The sequence below is a fragment of the Symphalangus syndactylus genome, chromosome 9 (genome assembly GCF_028878055.3).
Source record: "Symphalangus syndactylus isolate Jambi chromosome 9, NHGRI_mSymSyn1-v2.1_pri, whole genome shotgun sequence".
Lineage (NCBI taxonomy): Eukaryota > Metazoa > Chordata > Mammalia > Primates > Hylobatidae > Symphalangus > Symphalangus syndactylus.
The window spans coordinates 16,521,822-16,542,666 of NC_072431.2; the positions used below are offsets into that span (position 1 = coordinate 16,521,822).

The 20,845-nt window shown below is 36.2% G+C and overlaps 1 protein-coding gene across 5 annotated transcripts in view; it reads right to left on the bottom strand.

Annotated features, from left to right (window-relative positions):
• TTC6 (tetratricopeptide repeat domain 6) overlaps window positions 1-20,845 on the bottom strand; it is a 256,504-nt gene that overhangs the window by 128,596 nt on the left and 107,063 nt on the right. For all 5 annotated transcript variants that reach the window (XR_010122452.1, XM_063645902.1, XM_063645901.1 and 2 more), the window contains 2 exons: window positions 19,727-19,921; window positions 5,818-5,959 (listed from right to left, as the gene is read on the bottom strand). Coding sequence is in view for 4 of the 5 variants with exons in the window: in XM_063645902.1 (XP_063501972.1) it covers window positions 5,818-5,959; window positions 19,727-19,921 (337 nt within the window). In the remaining variant the exon portion in view is untranslated. The remainder of the gene's footprint in view (window positions 1-5,817; window positions 5,960-19,726; window positions 19,922-20,845) is intronic.

Sequence of the window (20,845 nt, forward strand, 5' to 3'; positions counted from 1 at the left end):
TTTTTTTTTGTTTTTTTTTTCACTATGCAACCTGCTTCAGTGTTGATAGCTCACGGGTAAGGAGGCTGAGCAGTGGTTCAAGGCTGCAGTTTACTCTGGTGTGGGTACACTGTGAGAAGCCCACAGAGAGTTTGGCTTCCATTAATAAAGCTGTGATAAACTTTTGTGTACAAATTATAATGTAATTATAAATTTTCATTTCTGTAAGATAAGCACCCAGGCATGCAATTGCTGGGTTGTATGCATGCCTGGACGGACACTTTATCTTACAGAATCGCATGCATACTTTGGGTTTTTTTCTAATTACCAAACTGCTTTCTAGAGGGCTGTACAATTTTACCTTCCCAAAAACAATATATCAATGATCCTATTTCTCCTCCACATCCTTACTGGCATTTGGTGTTATCACTATTATTTTATTTTAACCATTCTGTAGTAATAGCTTATGGTGGTTTTAATTTGCATTTCCCTAATAGCTAATGATGTTGTGCATTTTTCATATGCTTCTTTGCCATCTACATATCCTGTTTGGTGAAATGTTTATTAATGGTTTTGCCCACTTTCCAGTTAGATTTTTTTTACATTGAGTCTTGAAAATTCATATGTGTTCTAGATACTAATTCTTTGCTGGATATGTGTTTTGCAAAATATTTTCTCCGAGTCAGTGGCTTGTACTTAATCCTCTTAACAGGGTCTTTTGTAGAGAAAAAAAATTAATTCTGATGAAGTCCAATTTATCTGTTTTTTCTTTTACAAATAGTGCTTTTGGTGTCAAGTGTAAGAATGCTTTGCCTAGCCCTAAATCCCAAAGATCTCCTATGTTTTTTCTACAAGTTTAATAGTTTTATATTTTACATGCGTCTATGAATTATTATTTTAAGTACATTTTTTATAGGATGCAAGACTTAGGTCAGGGTTGTTTTTTTGGCTAAGGGATGTACAATTGATTGAGCAGCAATTGTTTGAAAAGGCCATCCTACACCATTGAATAATTTTTGCATTTTTATAAAAAAATCAGTTGTGCATATCTGTAGGAGTCCATTTGTGGGTTTTCTACTCTGTCCCATTGATCTGTAGGCCTACCCCTCCACCAAGACCACACCATCTTAATGACTGTAATATAGTAAGTCAGGAAGTCAGCTAAACTGATTTCTCCCATTTTATTCTTCTTATCCAAAATTATTTTAGCTCTCCTACTTTCTTTGAATTTCCATACAAACTTTAGAATACTCTTGTTTACATGTACAAAAAAAGCCTTGCTGGAAATTTGACAGGAATTGCTTAAATCTGTGTATCAATTTGAGGAGAAATGACATGTTTACTATCCTGATTCTTCCAAACTATAAATAGGGAATCTCTCTATTTACTTAGATCACTTTTATTTCTTTTATCAGCATTTTGTAGTCCTCAGCATCTAACTCTTATACATGTTTTGTTAGATTTACACTTAATTATTTCAGTTTTTAGCAATTATAAATTATATAGTTTTAATATCGGTATATATTTCAGTACATGTTCATTCACAGATGCTTAGAAATACAATGAATTATTCATGTTTATTTTGCATCCTGTAACTTTACTGAGCTCAGTTATTAGTTCTGTGAGATTTTTCTTGTACAGATTCCTCAGAACTTATTTAATTATTTATTTATTTATTTATTTATTTATTTATTTATTTATTGACATGGGGATCTCACTGTTGTCTAGGCTGGAGTGCAGTAGCATGATCACGGCTCACTGCAGCCTCAATCTCCCAGGCTCAGGTGATATTCTCACCTCACCCTCCCAGAAAGCCCTAAGGCCATGGGACTACAGGTACACACCACCACCACACCCAGCTAATTTTTGTATTTTTTGTAGAGATGGGATTTTGTCATGTTGCCCCAGCTGGTCTCAAACTCTTGGGCTCAAGCAAGCTGCCCGCCTTGGCCTCCCAAAGTGCTGGGCTTACAGGCATGAGCCACTGCACCCGGCTGATTCCTCAGAATTTTCTATATAGACTGGCATGTCATCTGCACATAGGGGCAGCTGTATTGCTTCTTTTCTGGTCTGCAAGATTTTTTTTCCACTTCTTGCCTTAATGCACTGCCTAGAATTTCCAGCACTATCTTGAATAAGAGTGGTGTGGGGAAACAATCAGGCTTTCACCATTAAATACTATGTTAGCTGTAGGTTTTTGCAGCTGCTCTTTATCAAGCTGTAGAAGTTTCCCTCTATTCCTATTTTGCTGAAAATTTTATCATGAAAATGGGTGATGAAATCTGTCAAATGCTTTCTCTTCATTGATTAATATGATTATGCAATTTTTCTTCTTTATTCTGTTAAAATGATGAATTACAGTAGATTGACTTTCCAATACTGAGACAGCCTCAAATCTCTGGAATAATTCCCTAAAGTCCTGGTGGATAATTCTTTTTATGTATTTTTAATTCTATGACCTAACATTTGTTAAGGATTTTTATAACCAATATTTATGAGTTGTCTTAATCTGTTTTGCACTGCTATAACAGAATATCTGAGACTGGGTAATTTATAAAGAATAAAAATGTATTCTCTCACAGTTCTGGAAGGTGGAAAGAAGTCCAAGATCAAGGCACTACCATCTGATGTAGGCCTTCTTACTGTGTCCTCACATGGTGGAAGACGGAAAGGCCAAAAGGGAAAAAGAGAGCTGAACTTGCCCATTCCTAATAGCATTCTTCCCACCCATAAGGGCCTAATCACCTCTTAAAGGTCCCACCTCTCAATACTGTTACAACGGCAATTAAATTTCAACATGAGTTTTGGAGGAGACAAACATTTGAACCGTAGCAAGGATACTGATCTACATTTTTCTTTCTTTTTTTTTTGTTTGTTTTGTTTGTTTTTTTTACTGTCTTTGCCTAGTTTAGATAGTAGGGTATTACTGACTTCAAAAAATGAATTGAGAAGTCTTCCCTCCTCTTACTTTCTGAAAGAGATTGTATAGAATTGGTGTTAATTGTTCCTTAAATGTATGGTAGAATTCTCTCTAGTAAAATCATCTGCGCTTACATATTTGGGAGAAGGGGAATGTTCTATAAATCAATAATTCAATTTCCTTAACATTTATAGGGCTATTCAAATAATCTATTTCATACTGGGTGAGTTGTGGTAGTTTGTGTTTTTCAAGAATTTCTTCATGTCATCTAAGTAATCAAATGTATGCATGTGTAGAGTTGTTCATAGTATTCCTATATTAATATCTTTATATCTGCAGGGTCTGTAGTAACATCTCATTTCATTTATAATATTGGTAATTTATGGCTTTTCTTTTTTTCTTGTCAGTCTTGCCAGAGATTAATTTCAATGATCTTTTCAAATGACTAGCTCTTTCTTTCATTAATTTTCCTTACTGTTTTTCTGTTTTCAATTTCATTGATTTCTGCTTTTATTCCTTCCTTCTGCTTGTTTTGGGTTCATTTTGCTTTTTTTTTTGGTTCTTAGGTGGGAGCTTAAATTATTAATTTGAGACTTTCTCTTTTCTATTGAAAACTTTTAGTGCTAGAAATTCTGCTTAGCTATGTCCCACAAATTTTGATATGTTGTATTTTCATTTTCATTCAGTTCAATGTATTTTTTAAATCCCTTGAAACTTCTTCTTTAACCCATAGATTATTTATAGCTGTACTGTTTAGATTCCAAGTGTTTGGAGATTTTTGTTATCTTCCTCTTCCTGATTTCTAGTTTTAGTCCATTATGGATTTGCTCTATCCTGGTATATGTTTCATGGCATCTGAAAAGAATACGCATTCTGTTTTTGTTGGGTACAGTGTTCTATAAATTTCAACTGGAACCTACTGGTTGATGGGGTTGTTGCTGATTTTCTAAGTGTTCTATGAATTCTTGAGAGAGAAATGCTGAACTCTCCAACTATAATTGTGGAATTGTCTATTTCTCCTCTCAGTTCTTAGCTTTTGCTTTGCATGTTTTGCAGTTCTATTGTCTGATGCATATATTTTTTAAGACTGGCATGTCTTCTTGATGTGCTGACACTTTTATGATAATATGATGCCCCTTTGTGTCTCTGAGAACTTTCTTTGCTTGGAAGTCTATCTTATCTGATATTAATATAGCCATTCCCACTTTTCTTTGAACGGTGTTTGTGTATTTTTAACCCTTTTATTTTCAAACTGGCTATATCATTATGTTTTAAATTTGTTTCTTGTAAATATTATATATCTGGGTCATGTATTTTAATCCATTTTACCACTCTGTCGCTTAATTGCTAAATTCAAACCATTTACATTTAAGTTAGGGCTTAAGTCTGTCATTTTAGATTTTGTTTCCTGTCTGCTCTGGCTGGTTTCTTTTGTTTCTCTGTTTTCTTTTTCCTGTCTTCCTGTACATTACTTGAACATATTTTAGAATTCTACTTTTATTTATAGTGTTTTTAGTATATCTCTTTGTATAGCTTTTAAATTGTTACCCTAAGTATTACATTTTATAAATATAGCTTACCACGATTGACTGAGGGTATTATTTTACTAGTTCAAGTGATATGTAGAAATCTCACCTCCCTTTATGTCTCTTTACCCTTTCCCATTTATAGCATGCCTTAAATATTTCCTCTATATTCTGTTACAACCACATCGGCATGATAAATTTTGCTTCAATGGACAAATATAACTTACAAAACTCAAAAGGAGAAGGAAATTTTATTGTACTTACCCATATTTTTGCTTTACATGTGCTTTATTCCTTCTACATATTCCTGGATTTTTTCTCTTATCATTTCTCTCTATTTAGAGAACTTTTCCTAGCCATTCTTTTAGGTTAGGTATGCTGGAAACAAATTCTCTTCATTTCCTTCTATCTGAGAATGTCTTGATTCCTTTGTTCCTAAAGGACATTTTTCTGGACATAGGATTCTGGGAACACAATTGTTTTCTTCCAGCACTTGAAAAATGTTCTGCCACTTACTTCTGGCCTCCATCACTTCTCACGAGAAACCCATTTCCATTCAAATGGTTTTTCCCCTACAGGTAGCATGTTGTTTCTTTTTCGTTGCTTTCTCTATCTTAATATAATGCCCCTCTGTGTCTCTGAGAACTTTCTTTGCTTGGAAGTCTATCTTATCTGATATTAATATAGCCACTCCCACTTTTCTTAGATTGATGTTTGGTTTATCTTTCATTTTCAGAAGTTTGAATATTATGTGGTTTGGTCTATATGCCTTTGGATTTTTCCAGTTTGGGATTTGCTCAGGCTCCTGAATCTATAGCTTTCTGCCTTTTGCCAAACTGGTAACTTTTCAGACATTATTTATTTCAATACTTTTCAGTCTCTCCCCATCTTTTGTGATAACACAAATACTAGATCTTTTGTTATAGTTCCTCAGATTCCCCAAGGCTCTATTGGCCTCCTAGCATGTTAATAGATGTAACTCACATAAAAAGTTATTGAGGTCTTCAAGAATTTTTTTTTGAGACGGGGTCTCTCTCTGTTGCCCAGGCTGGAGTGCAGTGGCGCAGTCACGGCTCAGTGGAGGCCTTAACTGCCTGGGCTCAAGTGATTCCCTCATCTTAGCCTCCCAAGTAGCTGGGACCACACACGTGTGCCACCAGGCTGGGTTATTATTTTTAGATATGAGGTCTCGTTATGTTGGCCAGACTGGTCTCAAATTCCTGGGCTCAAGCAATCCTCTCGCCAAGTCCTCCCAAAGTTCTGGGATTACAGGCGTGAGCTACCACACCTGGCCAGCCCTCAACAATTTTTAAGAGTGAAAAAAGTCTCCTGAAACCAAAAAGTTTCAGGACCTGTGAGCTACAAAAAACTAATATTAAAGAAAGTTCTTACTTTCTTTCCCAAGACTTGCAAGTGTGGTTTGTGAGCACGCTCTCTAGTTCCTTGTGCCAATTCAGGTGGTATCCCTTGCGGTGTTGGAGGAATATGAACATATTCTTGGTTGTCATCCATAACAGGAATTCCATACAATATTCTACAATGTGATAAGAACAATAAGTTTGTTTTTTAACTAATTGACAAAGTATAAGATGTTTGCCCTCATTTCACAACTCCACTGAAATAAACACATGGACATTTGACGTCTGCACTAAACAGAGATTGTGTAGAAGTCAGATAATCCAAAATAAGAAATAATCCAAAAAATGCTAATATCTGGTTCTTAATACATTTTAGTAGTAATATTTATGATGGTTTTGTTTCATTATACTAGAATAACAAATTCACCCTGTGAAAGTCTAGTTACAAAAGAGGTTAAAAAAGAAAAACTTCTCTACCTTCTGATCTCTCACCTATTCCCCATTCCAAGCTCACACATACATGCAAAGTTTCATTTCCTGGGTGGGGCAAAGCATCAGCCTAAACAGAAGTGCCTTCTCACATTATGGTTTTCCCTTCTTGCTGAGATGAACAGAAAACTGTGTAGGCATCAAGTCTTTCTTCTAGGCTACAAGCTACATATACATAAGAATATATATGGGACAAAACTTATCAATAAAAGATTAAGCTAAACAGATGAGATAAATCAAAATTTGAAGGTAAAATGTGTCATTAATTACTGACCTACAGACTGGCTTAAAAATACATTAACTTTTGTATTGTAACACTTAACTGTAAAACAAATATAAAATGAATATAAAGACAAAATATCTAAGAATATATATATAGTCATGTGCCACATACATAATATAGATATATCAATTTCACACTGAAGCATTTAAAGCAACTGTTCCCTCTAACTTATTGATATACTATTATAGAAAGAAACACTTTATGAGTTACCAAATTGAAAACTAAGCATACAAAAACCCAACTGATTTCAGTTGCTTAATAATATACTGAAATCCTCAAATCCTATGATACCTGCTGTTAAGAAGTAGACCCACTCAGAGCCAGGCTGAAGAAGATATGGCTTTGTCAGAGTAGAGTCATGAATAAAAGCTTCCTATCTTACCTACTAAAATACCTGAATTCAAAGAGAGGTTAAAACTCTACTCCCAGCAAGGTGAATACCACTGCCACTTAATACCCATTCCATCCTCCTTCTAATGTGCTTTCCTGAACTGCCAAGGATGGAGAGGTAAAACTCTCTTGGCCAGGCATGGTGGTTCATGCCTGTAATCCCAGCACTTTGGGAGGCCGAGGCAAGCAGATCACTTGAGGCCAGGAGTTCAAGCCCAGCCTAGCAAACATAGCGAAACCTCATCTCTACTAAAACACAAAAATTAGCTGGGTGTAGTGGCACACACATGCAGTCCCAGATACTCAGGAGGCTGAGGCACAATTGTTTTAACTCGGGGCAGAGGTTCCAGAAGCCAGTGTTCTAGATATTATTTGGAATCCACTAACCAAATGCAATTAGAAGGCAGAAGGTTCTGATGTTTCTGTTGGCAAGTACAGTCATAACAATGTTGAGTTCTTCTGTAGCAGTGTTCCAGTTACGACTTTGTGAGTTGTGTTTTTTACTTGTTTGTTTTTTGCCAGTGAGCATGTCAAACAGACACAGTGTGGCTCCAGAGTCCAAAGCTGTGACAGTAAAGGCTACTTAATCCCTGAATCTCAGTTAAGGTGGTATGTTGCCAGTGCTGGCTTCTAGATTTGCCACCTTCCTGTGTCAGGAGCAGCAGCACCCTAGGCAGCCAGTTAAACATGCTCTGTGAGTCATCCCTGGGAGATCTCCCTACCTAACGCCCCATTTTTCTAACCCTCTCATTGATTTTAAAACACCAAATTCCCATTACTAAGTCCCTTTTTGCTTAAAATAGCTAAAGCTGTGATACGGTTTGGCTGTGTCCCCACCCAAATCTCATCTTGAATTGTAGTTCCCATAACCCCCGTGTGTTGTGGGAGGGACCCGGTGGGAGGTAAGTGAATTATGGGAGTGGTTACCCCATAGTGCTGTTCTCATGATGTGAGTGATTTATCACAAGAGCTGATGGTTTCATAAGGGGCTTTTCCCCCTTTTGTTCATTATTTCTCCTTGCTGCCACCATGTGAAGAAGGACATGTTTGCTTCTCCTTCCACCATGATTGTAAGTTTCCTGAGGCCTCCTCAGCCCTGCAGAACTGTGAGTCAATTAAGCCTCTTTCTTTTATAAATTACCCAATCTCGGGTCTAACTTGATTAGCAGCATATGAACAGACAAATACAAGATGTTTCCGTTTTCCGAAGCTGAATTCCAGTGTATCCAAGAAAACAAAAGAACAGGGGAAGGTCTAGGGACTAAGAAAATGAGCCAAGTGAATACAGACATCAGGATCAATAAGTATTTTTAAGACAGGTTGGAAGGAGAGGGAGATGGTGATGAGGAGAGCAGTGACTAAGAATTATCTAGAAGCACTGCTGTACTTTTCTCTGGCTCTAAGCCAGAAACAGGATAGAAAAAGTCATTTACAACTTATTGTCTTTTGCTCTTTCACATTCCAAAAGCATGCTAAATAAACAGAAATATGGATTGGTTGGAAGAAAGTGAAGGTCACTGAACATTCTAGAGTGCATAGCTCTGGCAGACATGAGTGGGGGCCTTTGTGGAAAGGCATACCTAAGGTTAGCCTTTATGCTCCTGTATGACAAAGATGAAGCACTTACCTAGAAATTTTTATCCGGATTTTCAGTGCTTCCTTCTTTTTGTCCAGAGAAAAGAACCAACCCTTTCTAGAGTTCTCTTTGAAAAACACCACTATCTCAGTGGTTCAGACTGAAAATCTCTTCATCACCAATCTCTTCCTCACTCCCAACAGTAATGACTATTTCTGTTCATTCTCCCTCCATGATGTGTCTCCTGTTCACTGCATCTTCTCTCACTGAGTCCTGTGATACCATCTTTGCTGGTCCCTTACCTCCAGACCCTCCCTCCTCCAATCCAAGCCACATATCCCTGCAACTGTTGTTATCAGTCACCCCCTCTCCAAACATCTCACTGACTACACACACAGTATATATAACCCAAGCTCCTGACCCTGGCAGTCAGGGTCCTTCACAGTCTGGACACCATCTACTTTGCAAACTCTGCTTCCTTCTCCCAACCTTCCACCCAAGCTACATTTGCAATGCAAAAAAAAAAATGCCTTATGTGCTGGGATTACTCCAGGAGCAATAGGGGAAACAGGCAAAATCAACAGGCCATTATAGTACTGAGCGGCTATGGAAATGGAGAATGATGAGAGCAAGACCTTCAGATCTCAACTCCTCCATGAGACCTTTACAAATCCTCCTCTACCCAGCCCAGATTCATGTCTGACTCCCTGGTTTCCCTGTTGCATTTCATCTGCTCTTTCATTATACAATATACTGCATTCTATTCCATATGCCTTTTTCACAGGAGAGCATAGGCTTGTTTGGGAGAAAAAGTGAGACTTACTCACTTTCTATCTCCCAAAAATTTGAATGGAGTAGGTACTAAATAAATATTGTGGAATTTTGGCTGAGTAAGAAAAGCCTCACAGCCACGGCCAGCCCCAGACTCTGCCCTGGGAAACAGAATCATTGGTAAGGCATGAGATGCTGGGTAGTTCTCAAAGCGTATTCCCTATCGAACAGCATTAGTATCATATAAGAACTTGTTAGGAATGCAAGTTATTGAGCCCCACCACAGACCTAATGAGTCAGAAACTCAGGAGCTGAGGCCTAGCCATCTGCGTTATAACCAGCCCTGAAGGTGATTCTGTGCACTCTGAAGATGGAGAACCACTAAGGTACTCAATCTTTCCTAAAACAGCCTAATCATAAGAATATCCTGGGATGAAATCAAATCTACACCTTCCCAGACCCCTTCTCTGAAGATTCTAATTCAGTAGGTTTGGGATAGAGCCTGGGAATTGATACACTTATCAAACAACCCAGATGACTCTTATCCTCAAAGAAGACTAAAAATCACTGATATAGTGGAAAGAGTGAGCCTTTGGAATGAGGTTAAAAAACAGAATTTGGTTCCCTCACTGTGCTATGTTTCCTTCTTCAATCTGTTTTCTCATTTACAAATGGCAACAGTGATTGAGTTTTTCAGAGTCAAATGTCTTAGAAATCATGTATGTGAAGAGGCTTGCACACAGAATATGCTAAGAAAGTGATTGATATTACAGCCATTATAGTTTATGATCATTGAGGGAGTTGAATGAAGGAAACAAGCCCACCTCTCTCAGAGTGAAAGTTAAACCTCCTTTTGGGTCAATATTGGTCTCCCATGAGGCCAGAGAGAGAAATGTATTTCTGATTGTATGATGCTGTTAAAGAAGTTTGGAAAACATTCGTTCTAAGCTGTGAGTACTCTGAAAAAATCTCTGCACATATCTTCTATGAGCTACATAAAGGTGACTGTGAGCTACATCTTGTGAAGCATGGAGAAGGGATCTCCCTCCAGCAATCCTCCCCTACCTTGATATGACCCTAACAGAGAGGTTCTCCATCACAGCTTCACTATCTCTTCCTTAACAAATTTATCTTGCTCTTTGGTATACAAAAGCCTGAGAGAGGCTTCACAGGATGTTGCTCACAGTCACTCTTAGGTAACTCATAGAAGATGTATACAGGGAAATTTGAAGAGTGCTCACATACAAAAGTTTCATCAAAGTCAATCTCACATGCAATGATTCTATTCTAGATACCATTTTTTAAAGTGCTCATAGCAAACCACTAAACTGATTTCACCACCCACTCACTGGGCTGCAATCAACAATTTGAAAATCATTAACCTACAGAGAATGTTGTTTAAAAAGCAGACGCCAAGGTCTGGAAAAAGCTTTAGGTTTTCATCTTTTTGAAAATGTTAATCTACAAATAGCTTTCTTTAGTCTTTTATAATATTTTTCTTTGAAATCTGCAGCAGAGGCATATGAATACTTCGTATGTTTTAAAAAGATCAGAAAATACAGTCCTGATAAAATAACAAGTCTATAGAAGATTAAGTGTATAATTATAATTTTTTTTTTTTTTTTTTTTTTTTTTTACAAAACATGATTGGGGAGGGGGAAATTGTATTTTTAATCATTGTAACTTCATTGCTACATGCAAACAGTGACATCTGGTGGAATGATACTGCTTTACTTTTTTAAAAATCCTGCTTTCACATGTTGGCAGTTATGGAAACAAATTTTCAAATAATTCCTTTTTGGGTATTTCCAAGTAAAAACAGAAATACACAAGTGTAAACTCTTACCAGACACTGATAGTGCATACTGAAATGATTTTTTGTCATCCCAAACTGTCATACTGACGGGGCTATTTGTTCAAAGTGGATATAACAGAAATTTAAAATGAGGTTACTATTAATTCCAGTTCTATCTCTGCCACCAACTGTGATATAGAGCGCAAAGCTTTGCCTCAGTCTCCTTATCCATAATATGAGAGGCTTAGGCTAGGGAACTACTAAGATCTCTTATAACTCTGTTCAATGTACTTCTGTGACATGTATCACCAACTCACACAGTGATTCTTATGTTCTTCGGTGTAATACCTTAGGTCACTGCTTAGATTATGCAGCAAGAAACAAGGCCATGTAAGGGGTCAGGGTGGGGCCAGGATTAGACCTGATCATTGAGAAATGGCAGATGGTAGGGGAAGGTCAGTTGCAGATACCTATACTGGTAGGAAATAAAAAGCATATGAGAAAGAACAGAGTATTACAAATGAAGTGTAACAGACCACAGGTCCTGGGTGTACTGTAATTAGAAAGGTCTAGCATGAGATGATGGCACATTTGGGTGGGGGGCAACCAGTGATAGGAAGTATAAAACCAGGCAATATTCAGAGACTGCAAAGCGTTCAGTAATTAACATCAGGGAAGTCTCCCTCAATGACCAAGGCCACATCCTTGGCCTAGAATCAAACTAGGATTTTCAGTTCCTAGGAGGGAACAAGCAGTAGTAAGATAAAATCCTCATCCTGAATAAGCAGAAGCCCTGCTTCCAAAATTGGTTCACAATTGGTCAAACACAAACCACCAAGGGCAAGTAAAATATGCTTCACACAGATTATCCAACTAAGCCTCCTCACATTCTTCCTAGATTAGGTCAAATTGGTCCTAAAAACAGAATGAGAGCGAGTATACAGAATTAAGCATAAACAGAAAAAATAAAAGGGCCTTTCACAATTACACAAAGCAGTAGAATATAATAAAAGCCACATTTAAAATTATAAAGACTTGGGTTTGAATCCCAGCAGTTACTAGCTACATTGACATGGACTAGTCAATCATTATGCTGTATTTTTTATTTGCGAAATAAAATGATTTTATCTACAACATAGAATTGTTATTAATACAAAATAATATAATAATAGTGTACTTCAATGCATTTTTCTATTAGATAATTTTCCATTTTCTTAACAAATATTACTACCTTATTTGAAGGATTTGGATAAAATCTTTCAAATAAAAGCACTCATATATTTGATTTGTAAGCTATCATTAGTAGAGATAGTAAGCCAAAATAATTACTCATATATGTGTCTCTACATTTGTATTTATATATATAGATATATATCCTCAAAGGAATATGTTATCAAAATAACATCTATAATGTCATTTTCATAAAATGTATGTATACATAATATATGTGTATGCACAGAAGAAAAGCTTATAGTAATCTACCATATAGAAAACCCGATAGGAAAAGGTCACTCTTATTACAATATTTTTAACTATCACAGAGAGAAACTATAGAGGCAAATTTTTCAGATCCTGTCCCATCCCACCCCCAATGCCTTTCAGGATTCTGAGTGACTCAACTGCTAACATAAACCTGCATCTCTGGTTCTCCTGCTTAAGATCTAAAAGTACTATTCTAATACCTCCAAGATAAACAGTCAAAAAATGCTTGGTAAATCTATCCAATATTAACTTTGGGTAGCCAGAAATAACTTGTCTTCATTCAAAGTTGAGTACACAGAAAAACCCAAAATGATTTCTGTGAAGACAGTCTCCAAACTACAAAAACGAAATACAGCATTCAAAAAGTGACAGAAAGAACATCCTTTTGGGAAAGATTTATTATAGGAAACAAAAATATTTTAGAAAGATTCTGCTTTGTGTTCTTGAGGTAATAAAATTCAGATAAAGGCGATTTTCTTAAGAGACTGATAGAATTTAGAAAAAAATCTGTAAATGCCATAGTAGTCTCACAATGGAAATTAGAAGGACTTTTTAGAATTTATACCACAGAAAATGAAACCACTGAAGTACAGAGGTTTAAGAGATAAATTTAAGCAAAACAATGATAAATATAGAGGAAAGATAGTGAAGATCCAACATACAGCTAACTGATATTCCTGAAGAAATGCACAAAATAAGTAGAATAGAAACATTACTCAACATAAAACAAAAAAGTCTTACACTGAAATATAGTGAACTATATTTGCATATAAGAAAGGCTTTCCATGTACCCCCAAAAATTAATTAGAAAGCAATCCACTCTCAAACATACACTAGGGAAATTGTTCATTTTAAAGCAAAACATAAAATTCTGTAAGCATCAAGATGAATAGGAGAAAAATATTACATGCAAATAAATGAAAAACAGGTTGGCTTCAGATTCCTGTCTCACAAGATTAGATATCGGATAATGATACAAACAAAAACACATAGGCAAATGCTGACAGATAAAACAGATTACAGGAAATAGCAAAGAAGCAAAAACGGAAAAAGAGAATATAAAATGACAAAAATAATACCAAGTACATTTGATAGGACAATAAATGAATATAGGGTGACCCAACTTATTAGAAAAAAACCTATCACAAAAACAATTCTGATAAGCTCAAAAAATATTTAAGTCTATGCAATCTACAAGGGACACAACTAAGACAGACTAAAACGAAAATGGAAATATATGCCATATAAATAAAGCAAAAAATAAAACAAAGTAGTTTTCACTTTTATGGGTTAAGTGTACAATGAAAACAAAAGGATCACAATTAACAGTTTCTTGAATTTTCTCCCACACACACAGAAGAAATTGTTTTATATAATATACATGTTGTTTCTGAATTTAGTTCTAACCCTTTCAGAATACAGAACTCTCCCTCACTCTTTATTATGGTTGCAATGCATCTCATTATTGAATGCACAATTAAAATTCTTCCATGATGGACACTTAGGTTACCTGTTTCCAGCTTTTAGTTATTATAAAAAGTGATATGATGAACATCCTTGTGCATTTCTCTTACCAATTGATAGTCATCAGCACATAAATGGCATTTAAAGCCATGGTCCTGGATAAGATCACCTTGGTAAGCCTGGGCACTCCAATGTTGAGAAGTCAAGAGATGAGGAGTCACCAGGAGGAGGGACTGAGAAGCCATCCCCAGGGAAGCAGGAAGATAGCCAAGAAAGGAGTGGTCCCTAAGGCCAGGGATAAAGGTGACTTCTGGAAAAGTAAGTGATCAACTGTGTCAAACACAACTGAGAAGACAAGGACTGTGATATATTAAAGCAAACCTGATCATGTCATTCTTCCTCAGAAAACCTATCAATGCTTTCCCAATTCACTGTGACTAAGAATCCCTCCCCCAAGCACTCACAGGTGCCCTCACACACACATACGGGGTAACCATAAAATCCTGCCTCAGCTCTAGCTTCAAATGTGTCACTGCTCTTCCTGTTCTCTAATACTGGACTTACTTCCAGTTATCAGATGGATTCCAATTGTCCACAGCATGAACTCAAACTTCAAAGTGTATACAAATTTCCTGCATTTCTAACAAGTTCCCAAGTGATGGTGATGCCGCTAGTTTGTGGACTATACTTTGAGTACAAAAGACCTAAAACATTCTTTTCCCTCCTCCTTCCTATCTTCTATCCATCTTTCAGGTTTCAATTTAGGTATCAATCCTCAAACCTTCCCAAATAATCAGGGACTCCTCTTACATGTTTCCGTAGCACTCTGCACAACTCTATATTAATTGTCGCATTCACAGTAATTAATTCACCTTTCTTTTCACTGGTCTCCAGGTTCCCTGAGGGCAGTGATTATGTTTCTCCTGTTTGCAGATGCCTCTCTAGTGCCTACCTCTTTGCCTACCACAGAGTTAGGCATATCATTTGATTACTCGGATCAATATTTATTGACATGGAAAGATGTTTACACATAAGTTTTTAAAAGTTAGGTTACAAAACATTACGCATATAGTATTATTCTAGTTTTGTTCTACATGATTTATTTGCAAAAGGAAAAGTCTGGAATCCCATATTTAAGAATGTTAACAGTGTTATCTATAAATGGCAACATTTTGAGTAATTGTTTTTCATTTTTGCATTTGCTTGCATGTTTTTGCATATTTGTTAAAATGTTTTTATTGTTTTTTGTAATAAAATAATCAAAAATGAAATTAAACATTGAATTTTGAAACTTAACCTTTGGTTTTTCCATTGTTGCTGCTGTTCTAATGTATAAAACTAACGATCTGTCCACATATTTTCCAAAAATTGACTAGGAATTTCTTTTTTAATTTGAAGCCAACTAGAGGGTTAAGTCTGGGATTTATAGCCTGGCATTGCTCACCACCCAGGAGCTGGCTATAAGGGATGCCTGATTTGAAAAGGTCAACCAATGTTTGTAGGACAGCATTTTTGCCACCAACTCTGTATTGATTGTGAATCAAGGAAATACACAAGCAGTTTTAGATAGACAAATCAGTGAAAAGGAACAGAAATCCATAAACAGACTCAATAACATGTTGGAATTTAAGGTATTTGAAAGTTAGCATTTCAAATCAGTAAGGAAAAGAAGATTCATTGAATAAATTATATTTTAAAATTGTTCTTCTTATCAAAATAAATTACAAATAGATTAAATATTTCATTATTTCCAAAGGAAACCAGAAAGTTACTAGAAGAAAATATGAGACAATATATCAAAATGTAAACATATAAACACCCTTTCTAAGATTAGCATCAAGACTAGAACACATAAAAAAAATTGCTACATTAAAAAATTTCTGATAGCATAAAACACCATAAACAAAACTGAAAAGCAAACAAAAAGTTGAAAATATATCTATAATATATAGGCAAATAACTAAAATTTTAATATAAGAAGATCATTTACAAAACAATACAAAAGAGATAAATGACAACTCCAGATCTGGTAATTCTCAAAAGGAAAAAAGCAAATAACCCAGAGAAATCTAAAAATATGTTCAACCTTACAAGAAATGGATAAAAATAATAAAAGATTAGAAAAAATTCAAAAAGATTAACAATCATAGTTTGGCAAGGGTGTAAGGAAAAGAACAGTGTCATAAATTGGCATAAACAGTGTCACCATAGCTTGGTTGTAGTAGTAACTATCTGGCCACGCACTGTGGCTCACACCTGTAATCCTATTATTTTAGGAGGCTGGTGCAGGAGGATCACTTAAGGCTAGGTGTTCGAGACCAGCTGGTCAACATAGTGAGACTCTATGTCTACAAAAAAAATAATAATTAGCCTAGTGCTACTCAGGAGGCTGAAGTGGGAGGAGCCCAGGAGTTCACGGTTACAGTAAGCTATTATTATGTCATTGCGCACGAGCCTAGGAAACAGAGCAAGACCCTGTCTCTATTAAAAAATTTTTGTATAGTGCCGCGATAAACATACGTGTGCATGTGTCTTTATAGCAGCATGATTTATAGTCCTTTGGGTATATACCCAGTAATGGGATGGCTGGGTCAAATGGTATTTCTAGTTCTAGATCCCTGAGGAATCGCCACACTGACTTCCACAATGGTTGAACTAGTTTACAGTCCCACCAACAGTGTAAAAGTGTTCCTATTTCTCCACATCCTCTCCAGCACCTGTTGTTTCAACCCAAATGTCCAACAACGATAGACTGGATTAAGAAAATGTGGCACATATACACCATGGAATACTATGCAGCCATAAAAAATGATGAGTTCGTGTCCTTTGTAGGGACATGGATGAAACCGGAAACCATCATTCTCAGTAAACTATCGCAAGGACAAAAAACCAAACACTGCATGTTCTCACTCATAGGTGGGAATTGAACAATGAGAACTCATGGACACAGGAAGGGGAACATCACGCTCCGGGGACTGTTGTGGGGTGGGGGGAGGGGGGAGGGACAGCATTAGGAGATACACCTAATGCTAAATGACGAGTTAATGGGTGCAGGAAATCAACATGGCACATGGATACATATGTAACAAACCTGCACATTGTGCACATGTACCCTAAAACCCTAAAGTATAATTAAAAAAAAAAAAATTAAAAAAAAAAAAAAATTTTCGTATAAAGTAGTAAATATCATGAAATAATTTAAATGTTCACAAACAATCTTGAATGAAGAAACTCAGGCTATAGAATGTCATGGGTGGTTTAAACACGTACATATACAAGAGACGTCTGAAAGGCTATTCACCAAGTTGTTAACATTAATCTAAGTCTTTAAATACTTTTAATCACTGCCCCTACTTTAAAGCCTCAAATATAAAATTCCATACCAAAAATTTGAACTAAATGTCTATAAACTTCTCTATATAATATACAAATCATTTTTAAAGCAAAAATAAGGCCAATACAAGATATTTGTATAGTTCTCATCATAATTACTGTTAGCAAAATAAGCGTAAGTTTGTTCAAATAAACTTAAGTATATACCCTTCCAATTCCATCAAAATATTCTTGGTGTTTGCCATAAATAATGATTAACAAAATTGGAAACATTAAAACTATACAACCACAACTATTACTACCTTTGAAGTTAATTGATCATTGCACAAAAAAATGCAAAAAGCCATCAAATGAAAAGGTATTCATTTTGTTTACAGTTACCTTTCTTGAGAACACTTGGTAGTGCAGAAAAAAATTATACATTTCTCCGAACTTGTAGACTCAGCAGACAGATATATTTTGAAAAGGTTAAGCTATGTTTAGCAAGGTAATCCTCAAGAAATAGATGCTGGAGAATTAAATATTCAGTACTTAAATTAACTTCTTATTTGGTACTTAGGAACAAATTGCCAAGAATTATCCTCATCAAATAGAACGCTTATTGACTCTTGGAAAAAGAAAGTGAGGTCTACTTGAAGAAAAATATTTTCAGAATTCAAAAGAAACTAGCATTTCTAACACATTGCATGAATAATTAAAGCTGTAAGTCCTCCAAATGATGCTTGGCTTGCGTAGTGCTAATGGGAATGACTCAAAATAGTAGAGTTTCATGACTACTAGATTACGTTTATGTATTTATTTTCTACTCCCAGCTTTAGGCTTTAACATATATTCCAAAGAATGGCATGCTGAACTGCTGTTTTCTATTGGAGATACTGGAGCAGTTCTGAAATTTCAAAAATTCTTCATATACAATTTTTTTCAAAAATTTAATTTGATAAAGCAAAACTAAAAGACTTTAGATGTATAAAATTATGATTGACAAATAAATCCTAAAAAATTTTTTTGCCTACATAGAAAACAAACAAACAAATAGAAACTAATTGTGATTTCTAATCACTAGGAAACCAGGTAATTTTTAATTTATGAAAGGATGCAGTAGCATTGCAATTTTTACTAGAAGTCAAGTTTGAGAAAATGCATTCAAAATATACCATGAAAAGTATGGGTACTAATAATTTTGTGATAGTGTCATTAAAAGTGATCTTTTAGAATAGTATTCTCATATACCTAGGATAGTTAAATTACAATACTAAAAAGGTTTCCATTTAACTTAATATTTAATATTTGTAATAGTCTTAAAACATGTAGTACATTTTTCAGTATTTTTACTATGGCTTCTGAAAGGCGAGAGACTGTAGAGCAAGCATTCTCAATGGGCAGGTGATATCCCTTGCAGGAGGCAAAAATTGGTGCTTTGGGTGGGGGGAGCACAGTGTGATTAAAGCTTGCTCTTTTTATTTATAAAGCACATACATTCATACAGTATATAAACAGATATACAGTATATCTGGCATATTCAAATTTAATCAGGAGGGGTGATTAGAAAAAAAAAAGCCTTAAAATTCTCTTTAAGTGGGTGATAATGGAAAGGCTGAGAAAAACTGAGTTAGACAAAGCTGGATTCTATCACTATCAAGAGGTAAGAACTTCAGCAAGGAGCCTGATATCATGAACCCTAAATTTCTTCACGAATAAAATGGAAATTACAACTTCTCCCTTACAGGTGAAGATTTAAATAGGAAACATATGCAAAGCATACAGCACAGTGCTGGGAATATAGTTACTGCTGCATAAACATTAGGTTCCTTCCCTCTTCTCCTTTCTTTTGAGGATGCTATAAATTATACACACTCCACAAAAGAATATGCAGATTCCAAAGGAAGGTGAGACCCAAGGAGAAGGAGAACGAACTCCAAGAGCAATGACTTTTGTATGTGATCCCAGGACCCAAGTATGCCCAATGATGGTGAAATCTAGTTCAAAAGACTGGGTCCAAGCGTCAAATCTGTGATTTTTTAAATTGTCTATGTGTAGCTAATTGCTTAAATTTTATTACTCTCAATTTCCACATTTGTGCTCCAGAGTTGTGATGACAAACAAATGAGGTCATGTATGTAACACTCTGGGAATACTAAAGTTACCTTACAATTGGGAATGGGTTCATGTTAATATCGTCAGGAAATGGAGACACAGACCTAGACTGTACACCTGAGGAAGCAGCAGAAAAAAACAAAAACTGCTCCCTCCTCTTTAGTGTCCAAGAAGAGAATCAAGTCTTTAAAATCTAGAACTCAAAGGCAGGATTTATATGAGAGTTTACATTTAGCTTAAAATCAAATTACCAGTGGAACTCTTACCTATCTGTTTGTTCTTCATCTGTAAAGCGATCATCTAAGAAAGAGGTTCCAAATTTTCCAAGCAAGGTATCATGGCCTTTCCTGTTAGCAGTGTGATACACTCGAGAAGCCAGGCTCAAGTCAACAGGCAGCCCCTGGGCTGGGATGGTGGTGCACAGATCATGAAGGCGCGGCATGGAGTAGTCTTGTGGAATTCTGCGACAGAGAAAAGAGCTTCTTTCATCATTTTGTGGCCTTTAGGTATAAAGTACATTTATACTGACAATTTAGTTCAGGTTCTAAAGACATGTATAAATGTAGGAGATCTGATTTAAAACTATAATAATGGTATATAACAAATTTAATATCACAATCTCAGGCCATTGTCCAGAGCTTTAAACTTGTATCTAACTGCCTGCTGAATAGTTCAACCTATACCTCTACAGACTACAGTCTACAGGCATCTCAGGATCAGCAAGTCTAAAAACAAACTCTTTATCATCCCACCCCAACCTCTTCTCTCCTGAATTCTGAAACTCAGTCTGTGGACACCGTATCCAGCCATCACGTATTACTCCTTTGCTACTCTGCTCAAATGCTAATGTCCCTAAAGAAGTGGAACAATATAGGTAGGGCATTATCCATTAACTAGCATTGATAGAACTCTGGGTCTCTCTAAGTCAGTGTGGCATCTCCTTTCCCACTCTGCTTAGACTTGCATCTCTCTTCTGTCTTTCCTAAGTAGAGAGGATGACATGAAAATCTGGTTTTTGTTGTTGTTGTTGTTGTTGTTTTTGAGATGGAGTCTCACTCTGTCACCCAGTCTCAGGCTGGGATGCAGTGGCACAATCTTGGCTCACTGCAACCACCGCCTCCCAGGTTCAAGTGATTCTCCTGCCTCAGCCTCCTGAGTAGCTGGGACTACAGGCTTGTGCCACCACGCCCAGCTAATGTTTGTGGTTTTAGTAGAGATAGGGTTTCCCCATGTTGGCAAGGCTGGTCTCGGACTCCTGACCTCAAGTGATCTGCCTGCCTTGGCCTCCCAAAGTGCTGGGATTACAGGCGTGAGCCATTGCGCCCAGCCAAAAATGGGCTTTCTTAATCCCCAGTGCCACCTGTCATCCAATCGACAAATAATTA